This window comes from Episyrphus balteatus, chromosome 3 (assembly GCF_945859705.1).
Source record: "Episyrphus balteatus chromosome 3, idEpiBalt1.1, whole genome shotgun sequence".
Taxonomy (NCBI): domain Eukaryota; kingdom Metazoa; phylum Arthropoda; class Insecta; order Diptera; family Syrphidae; genus Episyrphus; species Episyrphus balteatus.
Window position 1 is genome coordinate 44,367,296 of NC_079136.1, and position 21,833 is coordinate 44,389,128.

Consider the following 21,833-nt stretch of genomic DNA (forward strand, 5'->3'; position numbering starts at 1 on the left):
CATTAATGAAGTTTTTATCATAAGTATTAACGGAGTTATTAACATTCACATGAGTAAAGGCATTCCAAAGTAAGCGTTTTCTTAAATCATCGCTAAATGGTATCAACTTTGCAGATAGAGAGTTACTGTGGAACAATTTTTTTCTTAGAATATACCCAAGAATCATTCCTTAAAATCTTCTTATCTTCTTATCTCCCGGGACACCCTGTATAGAGAATATTTTCTTATACTCATATAATGTTGTTTTTTTTTATTAACAAACGTTTTCGAGAATTCTTCTCAGGTTTAAGCAAATTATAAATATTATTTTAAATTTACATAAAAATCAATTTATACAAATTTCTTAAATTTAAAAAAATTAAAGTAATTTTTTAAAAATATCAAATAAGAATGTATGAATTTTAATTTGGTTAATACAATTGTGCAAAATTTGTCTATTTGTAATTGTAGTATTAGAAAAATAAAATTTTGCAATGTGAATACCTACCCCTAATTTTTTCGACCTTCGTTCAGCAATTACAAAAATCCTAGCGTTGTCAATTTTAACTGAGAAAAAAAAATTTAAAAGATTACCAATGCCCTACCTGGTTATACCGTTGCCCTACCTTAAATTCAACTCTGGCTACGGGCCTGAACTAAACAAAAAGTCACAAAAATATGAATAAATTAATTTATTAGGTATATCAGACCTTAAAAAGCTTGTTACGCAAATTGTCTGAAAAAAGACCAAAGATTTAAATAAGTTGATTTATTGTCAACAGAAAACTTGTACCTTGGACTATAAATTAAAAAAAAAATACATAATTAAATGATATATAAAGAATATTTTCTTATACGCATATAATGTTGTTTATTTATTAACAAACGTTTTCGAGAATTCTACTCATCTTCAGTTTTAAGCAAATTATAAACATTATTTTAAATTTAAATTCATCTAAAAATCAATTTATTAAAATTTCTTAAAATTAAAAATTTAAAAAAAAAAAATATCAGAACATTATAAATCTATCCATTCTAAACAAATAAGCTAGCGCTAGCAGGTTTTCGGTTATTAAAACAAATAAATAACCCAAAATTCTTAAATGCATACAAAGAAATATAAAGATTTATCGTACAAATAATATAAATAAAAACAAATTATTTGCATTTTTGAAACCATTAACAACTAAAGACCTATTTGAGACAAAATTCTAAAACGCGCATCTATTCATTAATCTTATTTTGCAGGGGCGAACGCAGAAAAAAATTTCGGGGGGGTTTACAAAAATTAGTTTTCTATTTTTTGTATCAGACTAATGTCAGAAAAACTATTTGCGCATGTATTTTACTTTGAATTTATGAACACTTTTTCTGATTTGCGTCATTTGTGAAAATTTTTAAGTTGCAATTCAGCCTCTTCTCCAAAATTAACAATATTATTATCTTAATTCCATTCTTTAAGAAAAAAAAACTTTTTTTTAAACATTTCTGTCAATATTTACAAACTTATTATATTCAAGAAATTCACGGCTATTTTTGTTATTTTGACTTAAACTTTGAATTTCCAATTAATATTGTGACAGAATTGAGAAACAAAGAAAAGCTGTATCATCTTTTACGTCATGTTCCTTCTTTCATTAAGTTTAAATTCATTGCGCATGAGAATTTTTTCATTTGCACATTTGCGCTGCAAATATTTGCGTTTTACATTTATGAACACCTGACATTTGTCATTTGCATTAATGAAAGCTTTGCATTCGTCAGACTTGCGCAACCATGCATTTATGAAAGCGCCCTTAATCTTCATTATTTTTCAGCGTTATGGGTCGGAAATCCCTCGGGAACTTTTTGCACTTTTTGTTTAAAAAATTCTTTACCATCTAAAAAAATATTTTCAATGGTCTTAGCGTTTTATGAAGCATCAAAAGTTCCTAGATAGTCTTCAAATCCATGCTCTCCAAATCTAATGCAGTAGGTAATGAAAAATTCAAACGCATTTTTGTCGAAACGCATTTTTTCCGCGCCGTGCAACGTAACTCAAAAACTAATGAAACTATCGAAATTTAGTTCAAATTATTCGTTAATTCATTGCATTTATAAAATTAGATATTGGTATTTTTTGGAAAGATCTTTAAATTGTATGTGTCAGATGCCCAAAAGTCTTGTAGTCTCCATAGTTAGGTTACATGGAAATGTGCATTGTTCTTAAGTAATTTTGGCAAAAAACTAAAAATTAATGGCACCAAGATGAATCCTTCCTACCGATAATGCTTGATCATTTAACTTATATAACCTTATCTATAAAGCAAATTCAAAGAGCAAATGACCCAAAATTAGATTCCATATTTTTCTTTATTAGTCTTTCTTCTCTTATAAGAAATTGGCTTGTAGTTACAAGTCTACAATACTTGCAGTTATTAGCCTATTCGAATTCCTTATGAAACAGAAAGCTGATAATTTACAAGCTACAAGTAAATTCACAAATAATTATTAGTCTTGTACATAGTTTTATGAAATAGGGGCCTGATTTTTGGCTTACAGGTTTTTATTGGAGTGGTTCACAAATATGTTTTGTGAACCTTTTCCGTGCGTTTGGTTCGTTATAAGGGGTCAAAGGTAAAAAAAAGAGAAAAAAAGTGGATTCAAATTTTGAAAAATAATATATACATACAATCAACATTGTAACTTTCAATTAAATTATAATTACATTTATTTATAACACTAATTTATTACAAAGACTACTTATACATCAATTTAAAAAAAACTAATTACTTATAAATTATTATAATTAATTTAAAATCTATTAAAAAAAACTATGTTACCTAAAATTAAATGTTGCTATCGAAGTTTTTGAGCTTCTAAGCCAAATTAAGTTTATAAAATTACCGAGTTGTTAAGAGAAAGAAGAAACCTCAGCGAGGTTTCTTCTTCCTCTTAGCATATTTTTCATTTTCCAGCTAAATTATCAAGAATTCTAGAAAATCAGTCTTTAAAAAAAATTTAAATCTCTCCTTTTCTACATTTTATGTTTCCCTAGATTCATTTATTCTTAATATAACGTTTAATCAAATCTAATGGTCTCATAGACTTGCCACTGTGCGGTTCGACCACAAGAACTGGTTCGATTCTTTCACCGACGGCTTTTCTTTTGCCATTCAATAATTTTGAATTTGACTTAACGTCTGACAAACATCTAGAAATTCTAGATTTTTGAGGCATTACTGTTTTAATAACTGGCTTAGAATCTTGAGTCTTCCATGAATTCTTTATAACTTTCGATTCCAATACAAAAACTGGAGGCGGAACAATTTGTTCTTGTTTAACAACAATCAAAGGTTTCTCTTTGATTTCGGTTTTTATTGGATGATCCATGAATATGGCAGAGAAATCAAATGGATCTGTTGGATCTTTTTCAACTTTTGTGTGACATTTGAGTATTTCCGATTTGGCGGGTACTTCATTGATTTGTTGTAAGCTTTGCTCAAAGAATTCATCCAAAAAGACTGAGTTTTCTGATGGTTTGGAATTGGTTAAATCAGTTATTATAGATTTTCGTAGATAAGGAAACATACATTGGGAACTTTCACATTTGATAATTTGTTCATCTAAATTGATGTAGAAAGGTTTTAGATAGTTTGTTAAGCCAAATTGTAGGCAATCTTCGCACAAAGATCCAATTTGATGAACTGACGATGACATTTTTGGGAAATTTGCTGCGAAGGAAAGGGTTAATTGAATAGTTTTTTGTTTAAATATTTTATTTCTTACTTCATTTATAAATATAGACAATTTTTTCTAAGAATTTTAATTTATAAAGAGATTAAAAATAAATAATTGTTAAAATAAATAATATTTTTTTCTATTTATTTATGAAAAAAAAAATTGTGTTCTAAAAACACAAAATGTCAAGGACACGTCTAGTTGACAACTTGTACTAAATGGGCAGCATTCAGCAAATTTATTTGACGCAGCAGATTTTTAAGGCACTTAACACACTTAAAAATTTCTAATTGATTTTTTTTAAGGAACTACTTTCACTGAATAGCAAGAATTGTGCCATTTAATTTTTCGCCGTATAGGGTAGAGTTGCCTATTTTCGATCGTCTCCAGTTTCCGGTCACTTTTCGGAAAATCGTTATAACTAAGGATTTCGTAGGGTTTATTCCAAAATGGATAAACTACGCACACAATTAGGTTTTTTTAAACAATTTTTAACCATTTTCCGAAAATTTATTATTTTCAATAAATAATTTTTTCAAATGACATTTTATTAATTAAAACAAACTGCCGGTTTACTATGTTACAGAGATAGGTCTCCGTTTTTGACACAATGCAAATTTAAAATAATATTGAAACTCGGAAGGTTACCTTTATCCCAACTAAAGCCTTAACTACATTGGCTCAAAAAGTGAAAAAGTACAAAAGTGAAAATTTTCAAACGCATTTTTGTATGGCTTTTCGGGCTAGAAAATTAAGCGATGATGCATAAAGCTTATTTTTTAGTTAAAAAATCAATTTATAAACTCTTTCTTAACAAAAACTTGCGCTAGCGAGAAAAAAAATATTTTCACTTTTGTACTTTTTCAAAAATAGGTGAATGTAGTTAAGCCTTAACACAACAGCTTTTGTAAATTGAAGTTCTAACTTGTTTGCTTCTTCCTATACCTAATACATTGTAACGCCATATGTATGGATAGGGGTCGCTGCCTTCGTTTTTCAGTCTGAGTCCAGTTCCGAAGCTGTAAATACACACGCTTGTTGATGACAGGCATCAAATGAAAATAAAATGGAGGCATGCACTCATCGAAAAACTTAAAGAAACTAGAGCCCTCTATAAAAGCTTCACGGAACTAAGAGCACAAGCACTCTATTATATCCTCTAAGACAACATCTAATAAATAATGTTAAAAAAAAACTTCCGCAGAAAGCTTGTTTTTCGGATGAGCTTGGTTAATGAATTTATAGAAGCTTTACAGAAATTACCAAGTTTTGTATTTGATTTTTGGTTTTGATATTGAATAATCTAGCTCGGACACTTTTTGGTTTTGACATTGAATAATTTAGGTCGGACATTTTTTTGTTTTGACATTTCTGTTTTTTGAACTAATTAAGTTTTTGATTTCATTAGAATTAACTAGGATGGCCGAGTGGGTAGAGTCAGAGTGGTGGACTATCAACAAGCAGATACGAAGTTCGATTCCTGGGTGTGGTAAAAAAAAAATACTTTTGAAATTATTATTAATAGATATACCTACCAAAAACTAATGGAATGTTATATATAATTTCAGATTAGAAGATAAAATTTGTGATTTAAAACCAATGAAAAAAGAAAATTGTTTTTAGTTTTTGTAGTTGTTTTTTTTTTTTTTTTTAATTTCGATAAGACATGTATTAAAGAGCTATACAAGCCTTTCCGAAGCTAGGTGTGAAATTTAAAAGCTTTGGTAGAGCTTCGGTAAAGCTTCGTTTAAGTTTCTTATAGACCTTCTAAGAACATTCTTATAAAGGGTCAAACGCCTCGGGCTCAACCTGAAAACTTGGCAGCACTGTATATTGAATGTTCGGAAAACAGCCAGAAACAACAAAAATTTAGGGCCAGTTGTACATATATTATAATATAACATTTGTAAATTGCTCAGCCACGACTGCATTATTTGTTGTCCAGTTAAGACCGGTTGTAATAAAAAACAGACCTAATAGCCCTGTTTCATTGGAGGTGGTAGTTTACTCGTGAGTAGAAGTCTAGTACAACAACTACACATTCCTATCTCCTCAAGTAGAAGATAATGTGTTAATTCTAGTACTAGATCTACTCATGAGTAAACTACCACTACCACCTCCAATGGAACGGGACTAATGACTACATAAAATGAAAGGAATGTAAAATTTTCACTTTCAGATAGGTGTAATCTGTGCCTTAATCGAGATGGTAACAACATTCTTCCTGAACGGTGTCATTTATTTCAACTACAACCAACTTCATGTTAGTACTAAATCTTCTGTCATTCTATTTCCATTTCGTTTCTAGTATATCAACTGTCACTTTTATCAAAAATAATTTTTCAGACGTCAAATCACAACTCGTGTTTTGGAGTAGAAAATTTATATTTCGTTAATTTCTTGTATTTAAGAAGAAATAATTTGCATTTCTTGAATAATGGGTCTTTCGCCAGGAGCTAAGGAACGTTTAGAATCTGTTTTCGATGTCACCAAAACAGTATTCCATTGGGGATTCATTCCAATGGTTCTCTATTTAGGTAAGAATTTTGTGGAAGCAGTCATAGATAAGAAAACTTTACCTATTTTTTTCATTTAAGGTTTCCGAAAAGGAGCTGAACCTGGCATGCCCCCGCTTTCAATTTTAAGTCTTCTCTGGCAGTAAACTTAAAATTATCTTTAGTGTTAAACAAAAATAAATCCTACAAAAATGTTATGAGATTTTGTTTTTTTCTCTTTTTGTATTCTTCGCGGTCTTCTGTGTTGTGCTAACTTTGATTAGAATAATCAATATTTTGAAGGAAACTGAATGAATCAGTTTGAAGGATATTATTGAAAAGATTAAGAGTCTAATATTGAATAACTTTCTTAAGAAATTTTTAAAAATCCTTATATTGTGATGCAATATAAGTTTCCTGTTTGAAATTCTTATCCAGCTTTAAGATTTTGGAAAATTGTAGCAATCCATAAGTGGTATTTTAAAGATATGTTTACTTAATGTTAATTGGTTTTCTTGGCTTTTTACTGATTGATAATCAGGTTTCTATATAACATTTTTTATTGAAATTTTTCAAATTCATTAACCTTGTAAATGAATTCATAAAACCGAATAAAGTGAACAACTTCACTAATTTGCTCAGAACTTATTGTAGTTAAGACTCAATCCAATCAGCATAAATACACAAATCAGGTGTATACACAAAAGCTTTTTAAAATTAAATTGTTTAGAATTTGGCCTTCTGAAACCTAGTGTTACATTTGCTAGTTCGCATTCGGAACGGTTGCCTCTGTTTAGAAATTGTGTTTCCGGTGAAATTTTTAAAAAATTAACTTGTCCAATTATCGTAATATCACAATTCACAACTTATTAGTAAATAAACTAATTAGTACCTACATAAATACTAATTTTCTATAAGTGGGGCAGTCAATTTAATAGCCTGTTTAATGAGATAATTTCATAAATTAGGTCAGTTTAAATTTCAAATTAAATTTTTCTCTATACGATTTGACATTCGAAATGATATAATTTGCGAAACTAACTCATTTGGGCTCTAGTGAAAATAGGTGGTAATGCCTTTCTTTTGAATTTGAGAATACTTAATGTAGGTAGTAAAAAACTTACAAGTTAAGTTCAACAATGATCAAATTCATTAAAATAAGGGTAATTTCGTTACAAATCATAATTTCTGGATACACAAATTGTGAATTTAAACAAAATTCTGATTTCCTTATGGAGTGAAATGGATTTTGTAACTATTGACATTGCACAACCGAACTGGGGTACTATTAAGTTATTAAGGTTCTACAGGGTGGCTGATGAATATTGCTACATTAAGAAACTTAAACAGCATACCGGTCAAAATCATGAAGGTGGGAATTTCGAGGACAGAATTTTTAAAAAATCAACTTTGTTTTATGAGAAAAATTTCATGATCAAATGTTCGCTGTAGCCATAAGTTGTCGGCTCAAAAATGTTTATTTTTCAATTTACCGCAAATCACCAAAATTAGTACCTACTAGAAAACGCACATATAGGATATCCTATTAATTTTTATGAAAAGTCCTTTTACTTTATGTCACAGTATCATGATAAATTTCTCAAATGAGACAGGAGTGATCTTATTTTCAAGGTATGGAAAAAAATGTTTGTTGGAAGTTTTGGGGAGAGATTTGCTGAAGGCTGTCTGTCAACCCGCGAATCTTTTTGAGAAGAGTCATACATTTTTATTGAGTAAAATCAGCTTTACAACACGTACGGAGTTATTGAGCTCTCCTAGACATACGTTAAGTACCCAAAGATACTTGGCTGATATCCTCGAACAGCATGCGCTTCCAATTACCTCTAGATTTTGTCCACAGTTTAGTCTGATGCAAGATAATGCATGCTAGAGTGATTTGAGAATATCTTCAAAATCTAAATATGCCAACTTTGGATTTACCACACAGAAGTTTGGATTTAAATTCAATAGAAGACGTCTACGAAGTGTCGCAGAAATGCATTCGCGACCGAAGTCCACCTCCAAGCAATCTTGATCAACTGAAAACTGCAGTGAAAGAAGAGTTACAACAAAACCTTCAAAAGCTAATTCGTGGAATGAACAGAAGACTCCAAGTTATCATATGCGCACTAGAGAAGACAATACCAAGTATTGCATAAAATTATTGGAAAGAACTGTCACCTGCTTCCATTTAAAAAAAAAATTTTTCTTAAACAACAAAAATTATTTTAAAATCAGTTTTCAGACCTTGTATCCATAAAATTGGTTCATCTTTTTTTTGGTTGATAATACTTTTGCAGTTTAGCATTTTATCGACTTGCTAAACAATAAGTAAACACAAAAAAATACACCAAAGAATTTTAAAGCCATTTGAAATAAGATGATGGGCTATATCTAAAGAAGAAAAAAGTGTGCGTTAATTTTGAGCAGAAGTTTAGTATCAATGTGAATGATGTATCATTATATTAAGGCATTAGGTCTTTAATAAATCAAATATAACTTTATTTCTTGCTTCAGAAACCAATTTCTACAAAAAAATGCTTTTCATGCATGTCCGAAATACTTAATATTATTTATGTCACAAAGTAAAAAAGGATGTCACAAGATAAAATTTGAATCTAAAAATATACCCCAAAAACAAGCGATCCCGGAATGACGGTTAATTGATGTATGGCACTTATAAATGAAACTAAAATTAACTTTTGACATACATTTAATATATTTATCCATAAAAATAGGTGTGAATTGATAATAAAATGAAAACCATGGATTTCTGAGGTCATTTTAAGTCGAAAAACTTAAGAGGTAATTTTCTCGTTTTCGCCCCGTTTTGGAGTTACCACGGTTTTTATGATTTTTTCTCTTTTGTCCTTTAACTGGCCTTATCTTTACCAAACTACGTTTGATTTGAAAGATTTTTTTTGCAACCAATCTAGAATTTATTGCAATTTAAGTTTGTCTCAAAACTTTTTTTTCTGCGGACAACCATTTCTCCACAATTTTGCATCAAACACAACTTTCTTCGTTTTTTAAGTTGTTTTTTTACACTTTCATATCATTTAAGTCAAAAAAACACGTTAATGAGTATTAATTTTTTGTTCTTTTTATTAAACCCCAGTTTATTTTCATATGAACATGTACGGGAAGGCTTTTTTTTGGGTATAGATACTTGATGATGTAAAAAGAAATAAAAGCTTTTCTAACGGAAACGTATATGTTCATAGATGCATGGCTATATTATTTTAATTGGTGAATGCGAAAAAATCTTTAATTAAATGTTGTTTTGATTTAAAAAAAAATGCCTGGATATCAAATTTTCCATCTTCATGATTTTGACAAATACAGATCATACATATGCACTCTATGCAGTGGTGCATACGAAAATAGCAGTGATTACACAATTTATTTTAATTAAAAGGTAAATATTTTTAGGGTAGGTACCTATTGCTTTGCAAAAAAATTAATTTTTGGTTTTTGCTAGGTATAGGTGGTACTTCACTTATCACTGTCTTGCATAAGGCATTTACTGACGAAAAATCAAAAATGCTAAAGAAAAAAATCAAAAACTCTACTTATTTACAGCTTCGATTAAGTGGGCATAATCTAGCATAAAATATAATTGAGCACAGTTTTGACCTCGTGCACATTTTGAAGGATTTTCTGGCAACATTTGAGCTACTCGAAATGTTTATGGGGTTTATTCTGCTTTTATTATTGAGTGTTAAAAGGAAACAAATTCAAATTCTTGGGCAGATAATTTTGCTATCGACACAGTTGAAGTTTCCCCTGTGGCTGTGGGCCCTCGACTGGTAACTTTTTTCTTTGAAAACTTAGAAATTAAATTGATTATTTAAAACAATTATTATCAGACAAGTTCCAAGTAGTTTATATTGAAACTTATTCAGACTGAAATTTTAAAATTTTGTTTTCATTTTTCAACTAGAAAATTCTTGAAAATAACATACGAATTGCCATTAAAAAAAAAAAAACTAACATAATTTTTAACATAAATTTAACAGACTGCGGTTTTATGAATCTTTAATTCAGCACTATAGACCTTTTCCTGCACCATATACAGGCTTTATGGACACAAAAAAATATCTACAATCATCAAAACCTTTGCAGTGATATACACATCAGGCCACTATTTATGTTACACGGATATGGGACGAAACTCAACATTCTCCTTTGCATGTATTTCATTTCAAAAAAAATCGGAAAATTGAAAAATATTATTTTAGCCAATTGATTCACTGTGGCGTATGTGTAACATTTTTCACGCTTAGACATCTAAGATCTTTATGAGTATTTGATTTTGAAACTAGAACAATTATTGGTTTTGCCTTAGTAAGTTTTCCATTGAAAACTTATGGATAAGATTAAACAAAATACTGTCAGCCTAAATGTAATTTCAACTTAGCAATACATACAATACAAAAAAATTATATTCATTTATTATCGATCATCATGAAAAGTTGTAATCCTAAAGTTTTTTTTAAAGCCTTGAATATTTTTAACTACTATTTTCCTGTATTTTTATCTGCTAAAAACATTTCATTTTTATTATATAGATGTATAAAAAAACACACTTTTGTATTCAAACTTCTCTGACCAACAGAAAAAAACATCTTCAAGAAATGTAGTCACCTTCTTAAGAAAATCTTCACCCTCCAATAAAATATAACGACGCACTCTATCTATACCACGCTGTGATGTTGTGGTAATGTGTGCGGTCGTGAATTTATTAAAAGTTTTTGTTTCTCGATTTGATTTGTCGCATGACTTTTATTGCCATTGCATTTTGCTTTGCCAAAAATGTATTTTCTGCAATTTTTGTTTTTGCCCACTTATTTAACGATGGACGTTCCTAGACGTCTCTTGTTTTTTTGTTTTTATTTGAATTTCTAACCATTATAGTCTCCTTAACGATCGACAATTTGAATTTTTTTTCCATTTCATCGACTGTTGCGAACTAACTTCTATAGCTATCTATTATCCGACTGAGTTAAGTTTAAGTTTTTTCTGTTTTTGTTTTAAGGATATGAACCATGTCTTGACTTCTCCATAAGAGGGTGTAGACTTTAGTCGCCAAATCTTTTATCATTTTGTCTTTATTTTTTTCTTTATTTCTGGTGCTTGAAAAAGGAGTTTACTAAAGGAATTCATTTGTGAAATTTTAATGTGGTCAATGTGCTTATAGCATCAAGGACATTATTTTGAAAATCATGTGAAGAAGTAAGTTATGGAGTTCATGTTGTCTAAGTTCACGTGAATATAACAATAAAATTCTTTCGTATTATTTGGACCAAAACGCAAAACTCCAAATAACTTATCTTCAAAGGGATACATTTTCGAGCCCAAAATAAATTTCTATTTTTGTCAATCTTATAGTTAATCATTAAAGCTAACTTCGCACAAATTATTAAAGAAAAACACTAAGAAGCTTTGACACAAAATGCTTTTTGCACCTAATCTTACATGCCCCAGAAAGATACTCAAGAGATTTATGCCAAAACACCGACGACATTGACAAGAATTTTGCTTAGGTAAAATTAATATTTAATCAATAATTAAGAAAAGTGTCAACTTTTCTTAGAGATTGAGAACATCTAACTTCTTGAAACACATTTTATTAAGCCCTGATTTTTCAATCGTCAGTTAGACTATCAGAAGAACAAATGTCGATATAAAAAAAACTTTTATTCCTAGGAATAAGCTCTAACTGAGGTTTATCTGACTGTTGAAAAATTGGCACTAAAACAAACAAATAAATTAAGTAGCAAGGAACCCATACACACACACATTTTGGTCCTTAATTCTGTGAAGTTTCTATAGCATATAAAGTCAATTTATTCTTGTGTAGTAAGGGTCCATTGTCTCTGAATAGTAATTACTACTTGGTGAATTGGAACCGGAAGAGAACGAAGATTGTGATGATGAGGATGATGGTGATGATGGAGAGGGTAAGGGTAGACGTTGATAATGACGGTATGGGTAATGGTATCGGTCCTGATAATTATTAGCAGCCAGTGTCAATGTTCGATTTACATAAGCTGGATAGTATTCTGGTTCGGGGTCAGGTCTGTTGCTATATTCAATTTTCGTATTGCTGCCACTGCCGCCGCCTCCATTAAATGGTGTTTGGTTGTCTACATTGGTCGAGGCATCAGGATAGGGTTCACCTCGATTCAAATTTTGCTGCACAGGCTGAGGCAAAACATGTGAAATGGAATTTTGTTGCTCTCTGGAATTCATTTCCGCTAATTTACTGTTCCTGGTTCGGGCGACTCCGGCTGTCATTACCATGACTGTTGGATTCATCGTGTCCATGTGTTCTTTCAGACATCCTTGGAGAATGTTAAGGAAAAATAGAAATGAGAGTAGGGTTAGGGCTGTAATGGTCGATGATCCACCGGTTTTTCCAGATTTTCCTGTTGTATAAACTGGTTCAATGGTTTCGGCTACTGGTACATGATGTCCCGTTGGGGGATGGTAGTCATAACCTGCTGGTGCGCCGCCCCCATGACCACCACTAGAAACACCCACATGACCACTTTAGAAGAAGGTTATGAAATAAAAATTAAATAAAAAAAAAAAAAACAATTTATTATTGAGTATTAAATGATTTTGTAACATACCCATAACCGGATGTATGATGGTAGCCATGTTGGCCTCCTCCATAAGCTCCACTTGCACTTGTGCCAGTACCAACGTGTTTTATAATATGAGTGACAGATGGAACAGCGTGAATTGATCCTCGATTACCATAGCTGAAATAGAGAGTTAATAATTTTAAATAAATGGTAGCATTTGATAAAAATCACTCATTGAGATTTATTTGACTATGGAAGGTTATTATTATAAAAGTATAAAATTTTGTAACAAATAAGAAAATTCTTAATTCAATGAATTTTGGGACATGCAAGTTGTTATAGAGTGGATTTAAGGTAGAAGTAAATACGCATACTAAAACTCAAGTTCGTGCCTCAACTCTTTCGTTTCATAAGCAAATCACTAAAATTGAATTAATTGCAGTTTAAAATATCTTATTTTAATGTGCAGAACTAAATAAAAAAAGCTATTTACAAGAAAAAGATAGACTAAAATGGTTCCTTAAGGTAAGTAGGAAGTACATATACTACGAAATGTACTAAAAAACAATATTTTTTTTAGAGATCAATAGAATACGTTGATTTGATTCAAAATTAGTTGTGGTTCAAATATTGAAAGATCATATAAAAAACCTGTAGTCTGATAAGAGATACTAATGTTAGGAATAATTGATCTGACCAAAGCTTAAATAATGTGAGTTAAATTTCCGAAAAAAAAAAAAAAAAAAAAAAAAAAAAAAATCGGAAGACGGCAGAATGTTGTGAGCAGTTTTGTGTTTTTGAAAAATAGATAGAATATGTCTGCATACTTAAAAGTTTGATTATTTGGCTCAGCTTTTTTGCAAAATTACGTCAACACATTTATATGCAATTTTTAAATAATGTTGCGTACTAAAAATTTTCATAAGTGTTTTAATTTCCTTGTAAAAATAAATAGTAATCTGATTTTTTGCACAAGAAAATTTAACACTAATTTATGAAAATTTTTTGTTGCAACATTATTTAAACATTGCATTTAAAGGCGTTAACGAAATTTGCAAAAAATTGGTTGAGCCGTTTTTGAGAAATCTAGAAAAAAGTGTAATAAACGTAAATGGTACTAAAAAAATGAATTTTCTTTTCTACTTTTTTTTTGTGATTCAAGAATATAACAGTTTTTAATAATATCTTGCAACGAAATATTACTAAGAATAAGTTTTAGTATAATTGTGCAAAATTAGAACAATAAAGGAGATACATATATTGGAATAATCCAAATATCAGACGCAAAGTACAAGAATTTCACTTTGATACAGGATGAGTAAGGGATATACCTACATAGATAAAAATCTGTAAGAAATAAAAGAATTTTTTTTTTTTTTGTGACGATTGAGCGGATATCTTCATTAATTTTATGTTGAGGACCACTCTAGTGTTTTATGCTAAAAAAAGGTACACAACTTTGGAATTAATTTATTTGGACCAAAAAAACTGTACCTGTGATGTACTTATTTCGGAAAAGTTCAATTTTCTCAAAAACGGCTATAAAGATTTTGTTAAAAAATTTAAATGTTAGTTTTTAGACAAGATTTATCTTCTGATGAAAAAATTTTTTTTCGAAAATAATTATTTACGGTGTCTGCTATATAACCGTTTTTGTTTTTTTCTAATCTGATTTTCTGCCAAACAAGTAATTTTAATTCAACGAAATTATTTATACAAAAGCATTTGTATAATTTTATTATAAAACAGAAATAAAATTTTGAAAAAGTTATTTTGGAATAAACAAGTTTTCAAATCTTCGAAAACGGGACATTGTTTTTTTTTTTTTATTTTGGTTTTAGATGTTGATTTGTGGTTTCTACAAAATGGCATACCAATTTTGTTTTAAAACTTTTTTTTCAAAAAATTGTCTATAACGATTTTGAATTTTTTTTTCTAAAAATGCATCTTGATAAAACAAATCATGTAGTTTGATTTGTTTTATTAAGATGCGGATGCGGGATGTTGCGGATGTGGATTTTTGAAAGTTAACATCTGCAGATGCGGATGCAGATATTTATGATCTTATATAAAAATGTATATAAATGAATTAAAATAATGATACAGTTATAAATAACATTTTTATTATTTGTGTTTAGTGAGAGAAATTAAAAAGAGGTGCATTGGACTTAGTAAAAAGTAATACTGCCACCTTCTCTGCATCAAGTCGTTTACACAGAAGTTGGTTAATTAAGGCCGCGATACTAAATAACTGTTCCCTAGGAAAACTGCTTTTTGGAGTGGGTAGAAATTAAAGACTTCACTAGCACTGGCCCTTTTTTTCGGAAAGAAAAATCTCTATTAATAGCCCGTTTTCACAACAAATTTGATAATTTCGCAAATTAGGTCAGTTCGAATTCCAAATGCTAAAATTTGAAATTCGAAATGAGATAATTTGCGAAATTATCTAATTTGGGTTTTAGTGAAAACGGGCTATCAAATTAAGACTTTTGCATTTTTTCTGTGTTTTGCCTAAAAAAATCAGTCACCCAACTTCTTTCTTGTCGCATCCGCATCCGCGCGAAAATCCGCATTGATTATTATGGATGCGGAGACGGATGTCCCAATTCATGTGGATGTTCCGCATTTGCGGGTGCGGATGCGAATATTCGCAACATCTCTACTACATACTTGTTTTGGAGCTCAATTGACGATTTTTTTGTTTTTTTTTTGTTTTCATATAAATTTTTTAAATTTCTAATTCTCTAACATTTTAACAACTTTAACCCTAAGAGCAAGTTTGTGCGACTATTTTGTTGCACGGATAAGTATTTGATGAAAATTAAAAAAAAATATTAGTTTTAGAGCTTTGAATGTTCAAAATTGTTGTATGTCGTATTTCTATCGAAACAAACACACTAAACAATAAAATACCCTATACGTTCAATTAATTCATCATTTCCTTATCATAGTTAAAAAAATCATAGGAACAATCTTTACCTTTAATCGAATTTAGGTATGTAGCTATATTGTATAATCCCACGCTTATAATACAAAAATCAAGACTGAAAACAAAACAATTGCACTTACTGCGGACTCAAATAGAGATGATGTCCATACGGTGACTGATGATGACTTATTCCACCCGAAATCATTTCCGTCACAGATGGTTGATACTTTTGAAAGCTTGTTCCGTGATTGCCTGTTTTTATCTAATTTACAATGAAATTCTTTAGATTATACACAAAATTCCATCCGTCAAAACTATAGTCACAATATATAGCTCTTATAATATCCTGCTCACCAATCGAATAGCCTGAAGGACTTCAGAAAGTTTCATTATACGTTAACCCTATATATTCACACTACTAAAACACCATCCAGTTATACTCCTTCTCACTTTTCACACTAATAAATGCACCACATTTAAACCGCTAATTGCTCTATGTCCCGAAAATATACGTAGTACAATGTTAAGCGTTGCAGCTGAAACCAAGCAAATTTGACATAACGCTAGCTGACACTAACTGAGACTGACTGCCTAATGCATTTTCATGTTAACAGCGAGATGACAACTTGTGGTTGTGAATTTTGTGATGCGATGCACGGCGCGTATCTGTTTTTGCCGGTTAACACAAAATTGGGAACAAACTTTTGCACACCTGGATGGGCAAAAGAGTCACTAGCGTATACTCTGTGACGATGCATGGCATTGGCGCATCAAGCGCCCGCTGCCACACATTCTAGGAATTCATCAAACAACAATGACTTTGGATTATTGCGTCACCAGAGCGAGTAATTGTATGAATTAACACACATGTCAGTGTGAACAGATGAATATCAAAAATTTTGTTAAGGGAGTTTAGATGATGTTCAGTTAGATTTAGATTCCCATCGACACTTGACACTGCTGATAACATTCAGGTAATTTATCTTTTAAAGAGAAATTGGGTTTGTATACTTTGAGTCCTCTGACAAATGGATTGTCATGTTATCTGTCATCAAACTTTAAGCTTTCAAATAGTGTATTCATCAAGAACAAAGTTTAAGAAGAGTGAAAATCTGACAGAATAGCCAAAACTGTGATGTAATCAAAGAAACAAAAACTCACTTATTCGTCTGTTTAAATTTTTTAAATTAATATGTTATTGGTGGCTTAGTTTTGAGGTAGCGGGATTTTTCATCCTACATAGTATATCAAGATGTTTCTTTGTGTAGATAGTCCATATTATTTATTTAATTGATTATGTACTTGTATAATAAATTTCAAAACAGTTTTGGATTTAATTTATTGTCGTCTTTAAATTGCTTTGTCTAAGTTTTGTTTTCGTAGATTCGGGAAAATCTAGAAAACAGAAAACCCAAAATCCAGAAACTGAAAATTTAAAACTTCGAAACCCAATATAAAAAAATTAAAAATTCGCAAAATCATGGAAAACCTAAATCTCAAAAACCACAGATTCCGACGAATAAAATAGACTTTATCATTTTTTCTGTTTCAATTTTATTAACACGATTTATTGGGTATTCGTAATCTTGGTTTTCCAAATTGCTAGTTTTTCAGATTTTGGGTAATCGTAAATTCAGATTTTTGTGTCTTGTGTTTTCAAGCTTGTGAATTTTCAGGATTATGGGTTTTCTAGTTTCCGCGTTTCCAGAATTTTGGTTTAAAAGTAATATGTAAGTGGATGTTGGAATCTTAAAATTCCAGGATGCAGGATTTGAGAATTTTAGGTTTTCTGAAATCAGGGTTTTGTATCATTGGTTTCAGAGCTATGGTTTTCTAGAATAGAGGATTTTCTTGATTTTAACTTCTTTTTATACTCTCTTTAGATACTTACTTTTGGTTTAACGTGATTTTAAGTTTTCTGGACTTTGGGATTTATGGATTTAAGATTTGGGTTTTTCGATTTCGGGCTTAGTTTCATTTCACATTATTTAAATGCACTGAAAAATATCAGTTAAATCATTCAGCTTTTGGTGGGAGTTGTTTAAATAATTGATACAAATTAAGCTTTCTCATGATGATTATATGTATTTCGGAGCTTAAATCATCATATTGAAAAAGTTTAGAATTTTTCGTTTGACTTTCAGTTAAATGGTGTTAACGTGTCATGTGTCGACAAAATTGCTGCGTAAAATGGGTTACGTTGTCATAGATAGATTTCAGTTGATTTTATAAAGCAAATTAATATTGCACGAAACACCTTAAAATCGGTTAAATATTGACATTCTTACAGAGAGTGTGAATCTTGGACATCGAATTAACAATGTTCGATCATTGCAACGGTAGGGTATTTTTTATAAAAATTCGTTTAAACAAAAGTAGTTATACTGGTGAAATGTAAATACAAAAATTCAACACATCAATATTTTAATACATTGATTTTTTTTGAAAATCAATTTTTGAAAAACTGGACATTGATTATTTGTGCAAACTTAAGTTGTTGCTGCTGATTATTGCCAATACTATTTTCATTTTAATTTTTGTATTAAAAAAGTAATTTAAGAAAATATTTTTTAAACTCCAACGAACAAGATTTTGATTTTTGTTTCCTTAAATACATCTTAATAATAAAAGTCAAGTTCTTAATTTTTTTAAATTTTAAGTTAAAACTTATTTTTAAAGTTGATATTGTTTTTTTTTTTTTTTAAATGATTTTTTTTGTACATTAACGTTTAGGTACCAAATTTTAATTAAAAAAGTTTTAAGAATGTAAGCAACTTCAGCCATGATTGGTTTATAGCTTTTTAAAAATGGAAGGTCCAGAATACATCGGTTTCTTTTAAAACTGTGCAAGATTACAGACACAGAAGTGTAAAAGTGATGAATTTTACGGATCTTACTTGGGATTATTATTTTAGAAATTAAGGCTTTTCTTGATTTCTAATTTTCTGGAGTTGGTTCAAATTTTTCCAGATTTTTTGAAAGCACAGATATAGTCCTGTCTATTACCTATCTACAATATAAATTTCATTTATTTATCTGTTGAAGAAAAAAAGATAAAAATAAAAAACGGTTAAAAAAAATAAAAAAAGCTTGGGACAAAAAAACTAGTTTTTCCCGTTTTTCGGTCAAAAACCATTTTGAAATACCAATTTTTTGCTACAAAAAATCAAAAAAAAAAAAAATAAAAACTCACCCAAAAATACCCCAAAATAAGTAGGTGTTTTTCGAAAATTCATATTTCGAAACGAAGTGACTTAAAAAAAATCCGTATCAGACCCTTAACTTTTTTTTTATTATCTTTCGATTGATGTTTTTCAAATTGTCAAAAAAAATTCCTCTACCTATAATCACTACTTTGTCAAAGGTCTACCTCATGTTTTAGTTTAAAAAAACCATTTATAGCTTGGTTTTGAAATTTTTTAGAATTTTTTCAATACCATTGTCAGTCTTGCCATAAATTTATCTATTGCTTTAAAAAAAAATTCAACTCTTTACATTGTCGCGTTTAAAAAATAGCCAATTTTTTGAAATTTTGTTTTAATCTATTAAAATATGGAATTTTTTAAAATCCTTCAAATGTATTTAACTTTGGGTTATTACCTTTCAAATAAGCTATAAGATGTTTGTATCTCTAATAGTTTATTTTTATTTTTTGAATTGAAATTTTTGCCGCACTGATAAAAATTTCAAGTGGAACGTTAGAAAATGGGGTCACTTTTTCGTGGTGGCTGCCATGGTCCATCGATTTATAAGACGTTATCACGTCAAAAACTGCTTGACAAAAATGGTTGGGTAATCCAAATCAACCAAAAAGAGCATGTACTTTATCAAAGAATCATACCCAATCAATCAGATTTGCATTTGATATGACTTACCAGACCAAAACCATCCACCTACATTTCTGAATTTGGATATAGCGAATAGAGTAAAGGTAAACAAAAGTCCCCCGAAAGCCCTAAAAGAACCTCAGCATTTGTTCTCTTGTAACCGCAAACATTTACGCAAATTCACTCCCTAAGCTCGCAATACCTTTTAACCCACCATTAACTTAGAAGCGAACCTCTTTTGAAAAGACTTTTCGACATCATGCAAGAACTAATTTAAAATTTCCAAAAGGACATCAAACTGTTTCGTATCATTCTTTATAACTGCCCTTCCTTTTGCTGTCTGGTCACTTGAATAGTCTAGAAAGGAGGATACAAAATGCGTATTTGGACGCACCAAATACACTCCGCTTCAACTGAATAAGCACACAAATTTTCAAAGGTATTTTTTCCATTTTTTCCTAAGATTAAGCTTTCATGTATTATTTGATGATGTTTACAGTTAGTCTGCGATGTTGAGAAACCAAATCAGAAAGAATAATTCTCAAAGTACCGCTATTTTTTTTCGTGTTCTCTTACAAAGCGTCCCATATGGAAAAATGCAGTTTTTTTTTGCGTCAACTGAATAGACACACGGTCTTTCAAGGTCAATATCTTCGTTGTTTATGAGAGTTTTGAGGTGTTTGGCATACCAAATCAAAGGTTGAAATGTTCTCAGTGAGATTTTGTCATTTAATTCAAATTAAAAAAAAAGTAGTAGATTAAAAGCTTTGAATACTGTCGACAGAGCTAAAATTAATTTGTTAACGGAACAAGTACTGACCGGGTCTGCTATAGCTACCAAAATTGATCGGAGTTTTAGTGTGTTGCCTATTCGTACCTCAAAAATGAAAGTTCGTACAGCAAAAATATGAATTAAGGTAAAAAACGGCAAAAATAGCAGTTAATCGACGAGAAATTTTGAGATCTGCCTCCAATTCATTTGACTCTGGGGCAAAAATCAAACAAAAAGCTGGTGTTTCTGCAAGTGTTTCAACACTCCGCAGAGTAATTAACAGCACGGATCATTTTAACCCATTAAAAGTCCAAAAGAAACCAACTTTAAACAAGCAACAAAAAGGTATTCGTTTAAAATTTTCTAGACTCCATATGAGCTGGAAAAATGAGTGACTCAAAGTGGTTTTTTTCGTTTGAAAAAGGTCAATTTTGATGGATTCATAATTGAAGTCATCGGGGCCATCAAAATTGACCTTTTTCAAACGAAAAAAAACACTTTGAGTCACTCATTTTTCCAGCTCATATGGAGTCTAGAAAATTCTAAACGAATACCTTTTTGTTGCTTGTTTAAAGTTGGTTTTTTTCGGACTTTTAATGGGTTAAAATGATCCGTGCTGTTAATTACTCTGCGGAGTGTTGAAACACTTGCAGAAACACCAGCTTTTTTTTTATTTTTGCCCCAGAGTCAAATGAATTGGAGGCAGATCTCAAAATTTCTCGTCGATTAACTGCTATTTTTGCCGTTTTTTACCTTAATTCATATTTTTGCTGTACGAACTTTTATTTTTGAGGTACGAATAGGCAACACACTAAAACTCCGATCAATTTTGGTAGCTATAGCAGACCCGGTCAGTACTTGTTCCGTTAACAAATTAATTTTAGCTCTGTCGACAGTATTCAAAGCTTTTAATCTACTACTTTTTTTTTAATTTGAATTAAATGACAAAATCTCACTGAGAACATTTCAACCTTTGATTTGGTATGCCAAACACCTCAAAACTCTCATAAACAACGAAGATATTGACCTTGAAAGACCGTGTGTCTATTCAGTTGACGCAAAAAAAAACTGCATTTTTCCATATGGGACGCTTTGTAAGAGAACACGAAAAAAAATAGCGGTACTTTGAGAATTATTCTTTCTGATTTGGTTTCTCAACATCGCAGGCTAACTGTAAACATCATCAAAAAATACATGAAAGCTCAATCTTAGGAAAAAATGGACAAAATACCTTTGAAAATTTGTGTGCTTATTCAGTTGAAGCGGAGTGTAGAAATCCTTTTTTGTAACCTATTTGACTAGGTATTCCAAATGTGCGGTTGTCCTCAAGCTAGCACTTGAATTCATTTCCTGTCCCAATTTTAAATGCTAAAAGTCCCCATCCTTACCTTAGAATGTACAGAAAAGGCAGAGAATTGATTCAATGTGTCCTCACTCTTATCCTTTGCATGCGCTTTTAGCACCCCATTCCAAGTTCATTCGAAACACTAAACAAACAATACACCTGGTATATGAAAC

The 21,833-nt window shown here is 30.4% G+C and overlaps 3 protein-coding genes across 3 annotated transcripts; 1 reads left to right on the forward strand and 2 right to left on the reverse strand.

The window, feature by feature from the left end:
* Positions 1–2,647: 2,647 nt before the first annotated feature.
* LOC129915837 (uncharacterized) lies at positions 2,648–4,109 on the reverse strand. Its single transcript, XM_055995529.1, has one exon. The coding sequence runs from the start codon at positions 3,676–3,678 to the stop codon at positions 3,019–3,021; it is 660 nt and encodes a 219-aa protein (XP_055851504.1). The 5' UTR covers positions 3,679–4,109; the 3' UTR covers positions 2,648–3,018.
* A 1,892-nt stretch (positions 4,110–6,001) lies between these two features.
* On the forward strand, positions 6,002–6,412 carry LOC129915840 (mitochondrial import receptor subunit TOM7 homolog). Its single transcript, XM_055995532.1, has 2 exons — positions 6,002–6,236; positions 6,297–6,412. The coding sequence occupies exons 1-2, from the start codon at positions 6,137–6,139 to the stop codon at positions 6,359–6,361; spliced, it is 165 nt and encodes a 54-aa protein (XP_055851507.1). The 5' UTR covers positions 6,002–6,136; the 3' UTR covers positions 6,362–6,412.
* A 5,626-nt stretch (positions 6,413–12,038) lies between these two features.
* LOC129914967 (uncharacterized) lies at positions 12,039–16,278 on the reverse strand. Its single transcript, XM_055994420.1, has 4 exons — positions 16,071–16,278; positions 15,857–15,978; positions 12,833–12,964; positions 12,039–12,747 (listed from the first exon to the last, which is right to left on the reverse strand). Exons 1-4 carry the CDS (start codon positions 16,104–16,106, stop codon positions 12,039–12,041), a joined length of 999 nt encoding a protein of 332 aa, XP_055850395.1. The 5' UTR covers positions 16,107–16,278.
* Between the last annotated feature and the right edge of the window lie 5,555 nt (positions 16,279–21,833).

What these genes read in the sequence shown, in the direction of transcription:
- LOC129915837 (XM_055995529.1), bottom strand. Translation starts at nt 3,678, where the DNA reads ATGTCATCGTCAGTTCATCAAATTGGATCTTTGTGCGAAGATTGCCTA.
- LOC129914967 (XM_055994420.1), bottom strand. Translation starts at nt 16,106, where the DNA reads ATGAAACTTTCTGAAGTCCTTCAGGCTATTCGATTG. An exon ending in TCCTTCAGGCTATTCGATTG is followed by an intron (nt 15,979 to 16,070) that starts GTGAGCAGGATA and finishes ATTGTAAATTAG; the next exon opens with ATAAAAACAGGCAATCACGG. An exon ending in CATCTCTATTTGAGTCCGCA is followed by an intron (nt 12,965 to 15,856) that starts GTAAGTGCAATT and finishes TCTCTATTTCAG; the next exon opens with CTATGGTAATCGAGGATCAA.
- LOC129915840 (XM_055995532.1), top strand. Translation starts at nt 6,137, where the DNA reads ATGGGTCTTTCGCCAGGAGCTAAGGAACGTTTAGAATCTGTTTTCGAT. An exon ending in TCCAATGGTTCTCTATTTAG is followed by an intron (nt 6,237 to 6,296) that starts GTAAGAATTTTG and finishes TTTTCATTTAAG; the next exon opens with GTTTCCGAAAAGGAGCTGAA.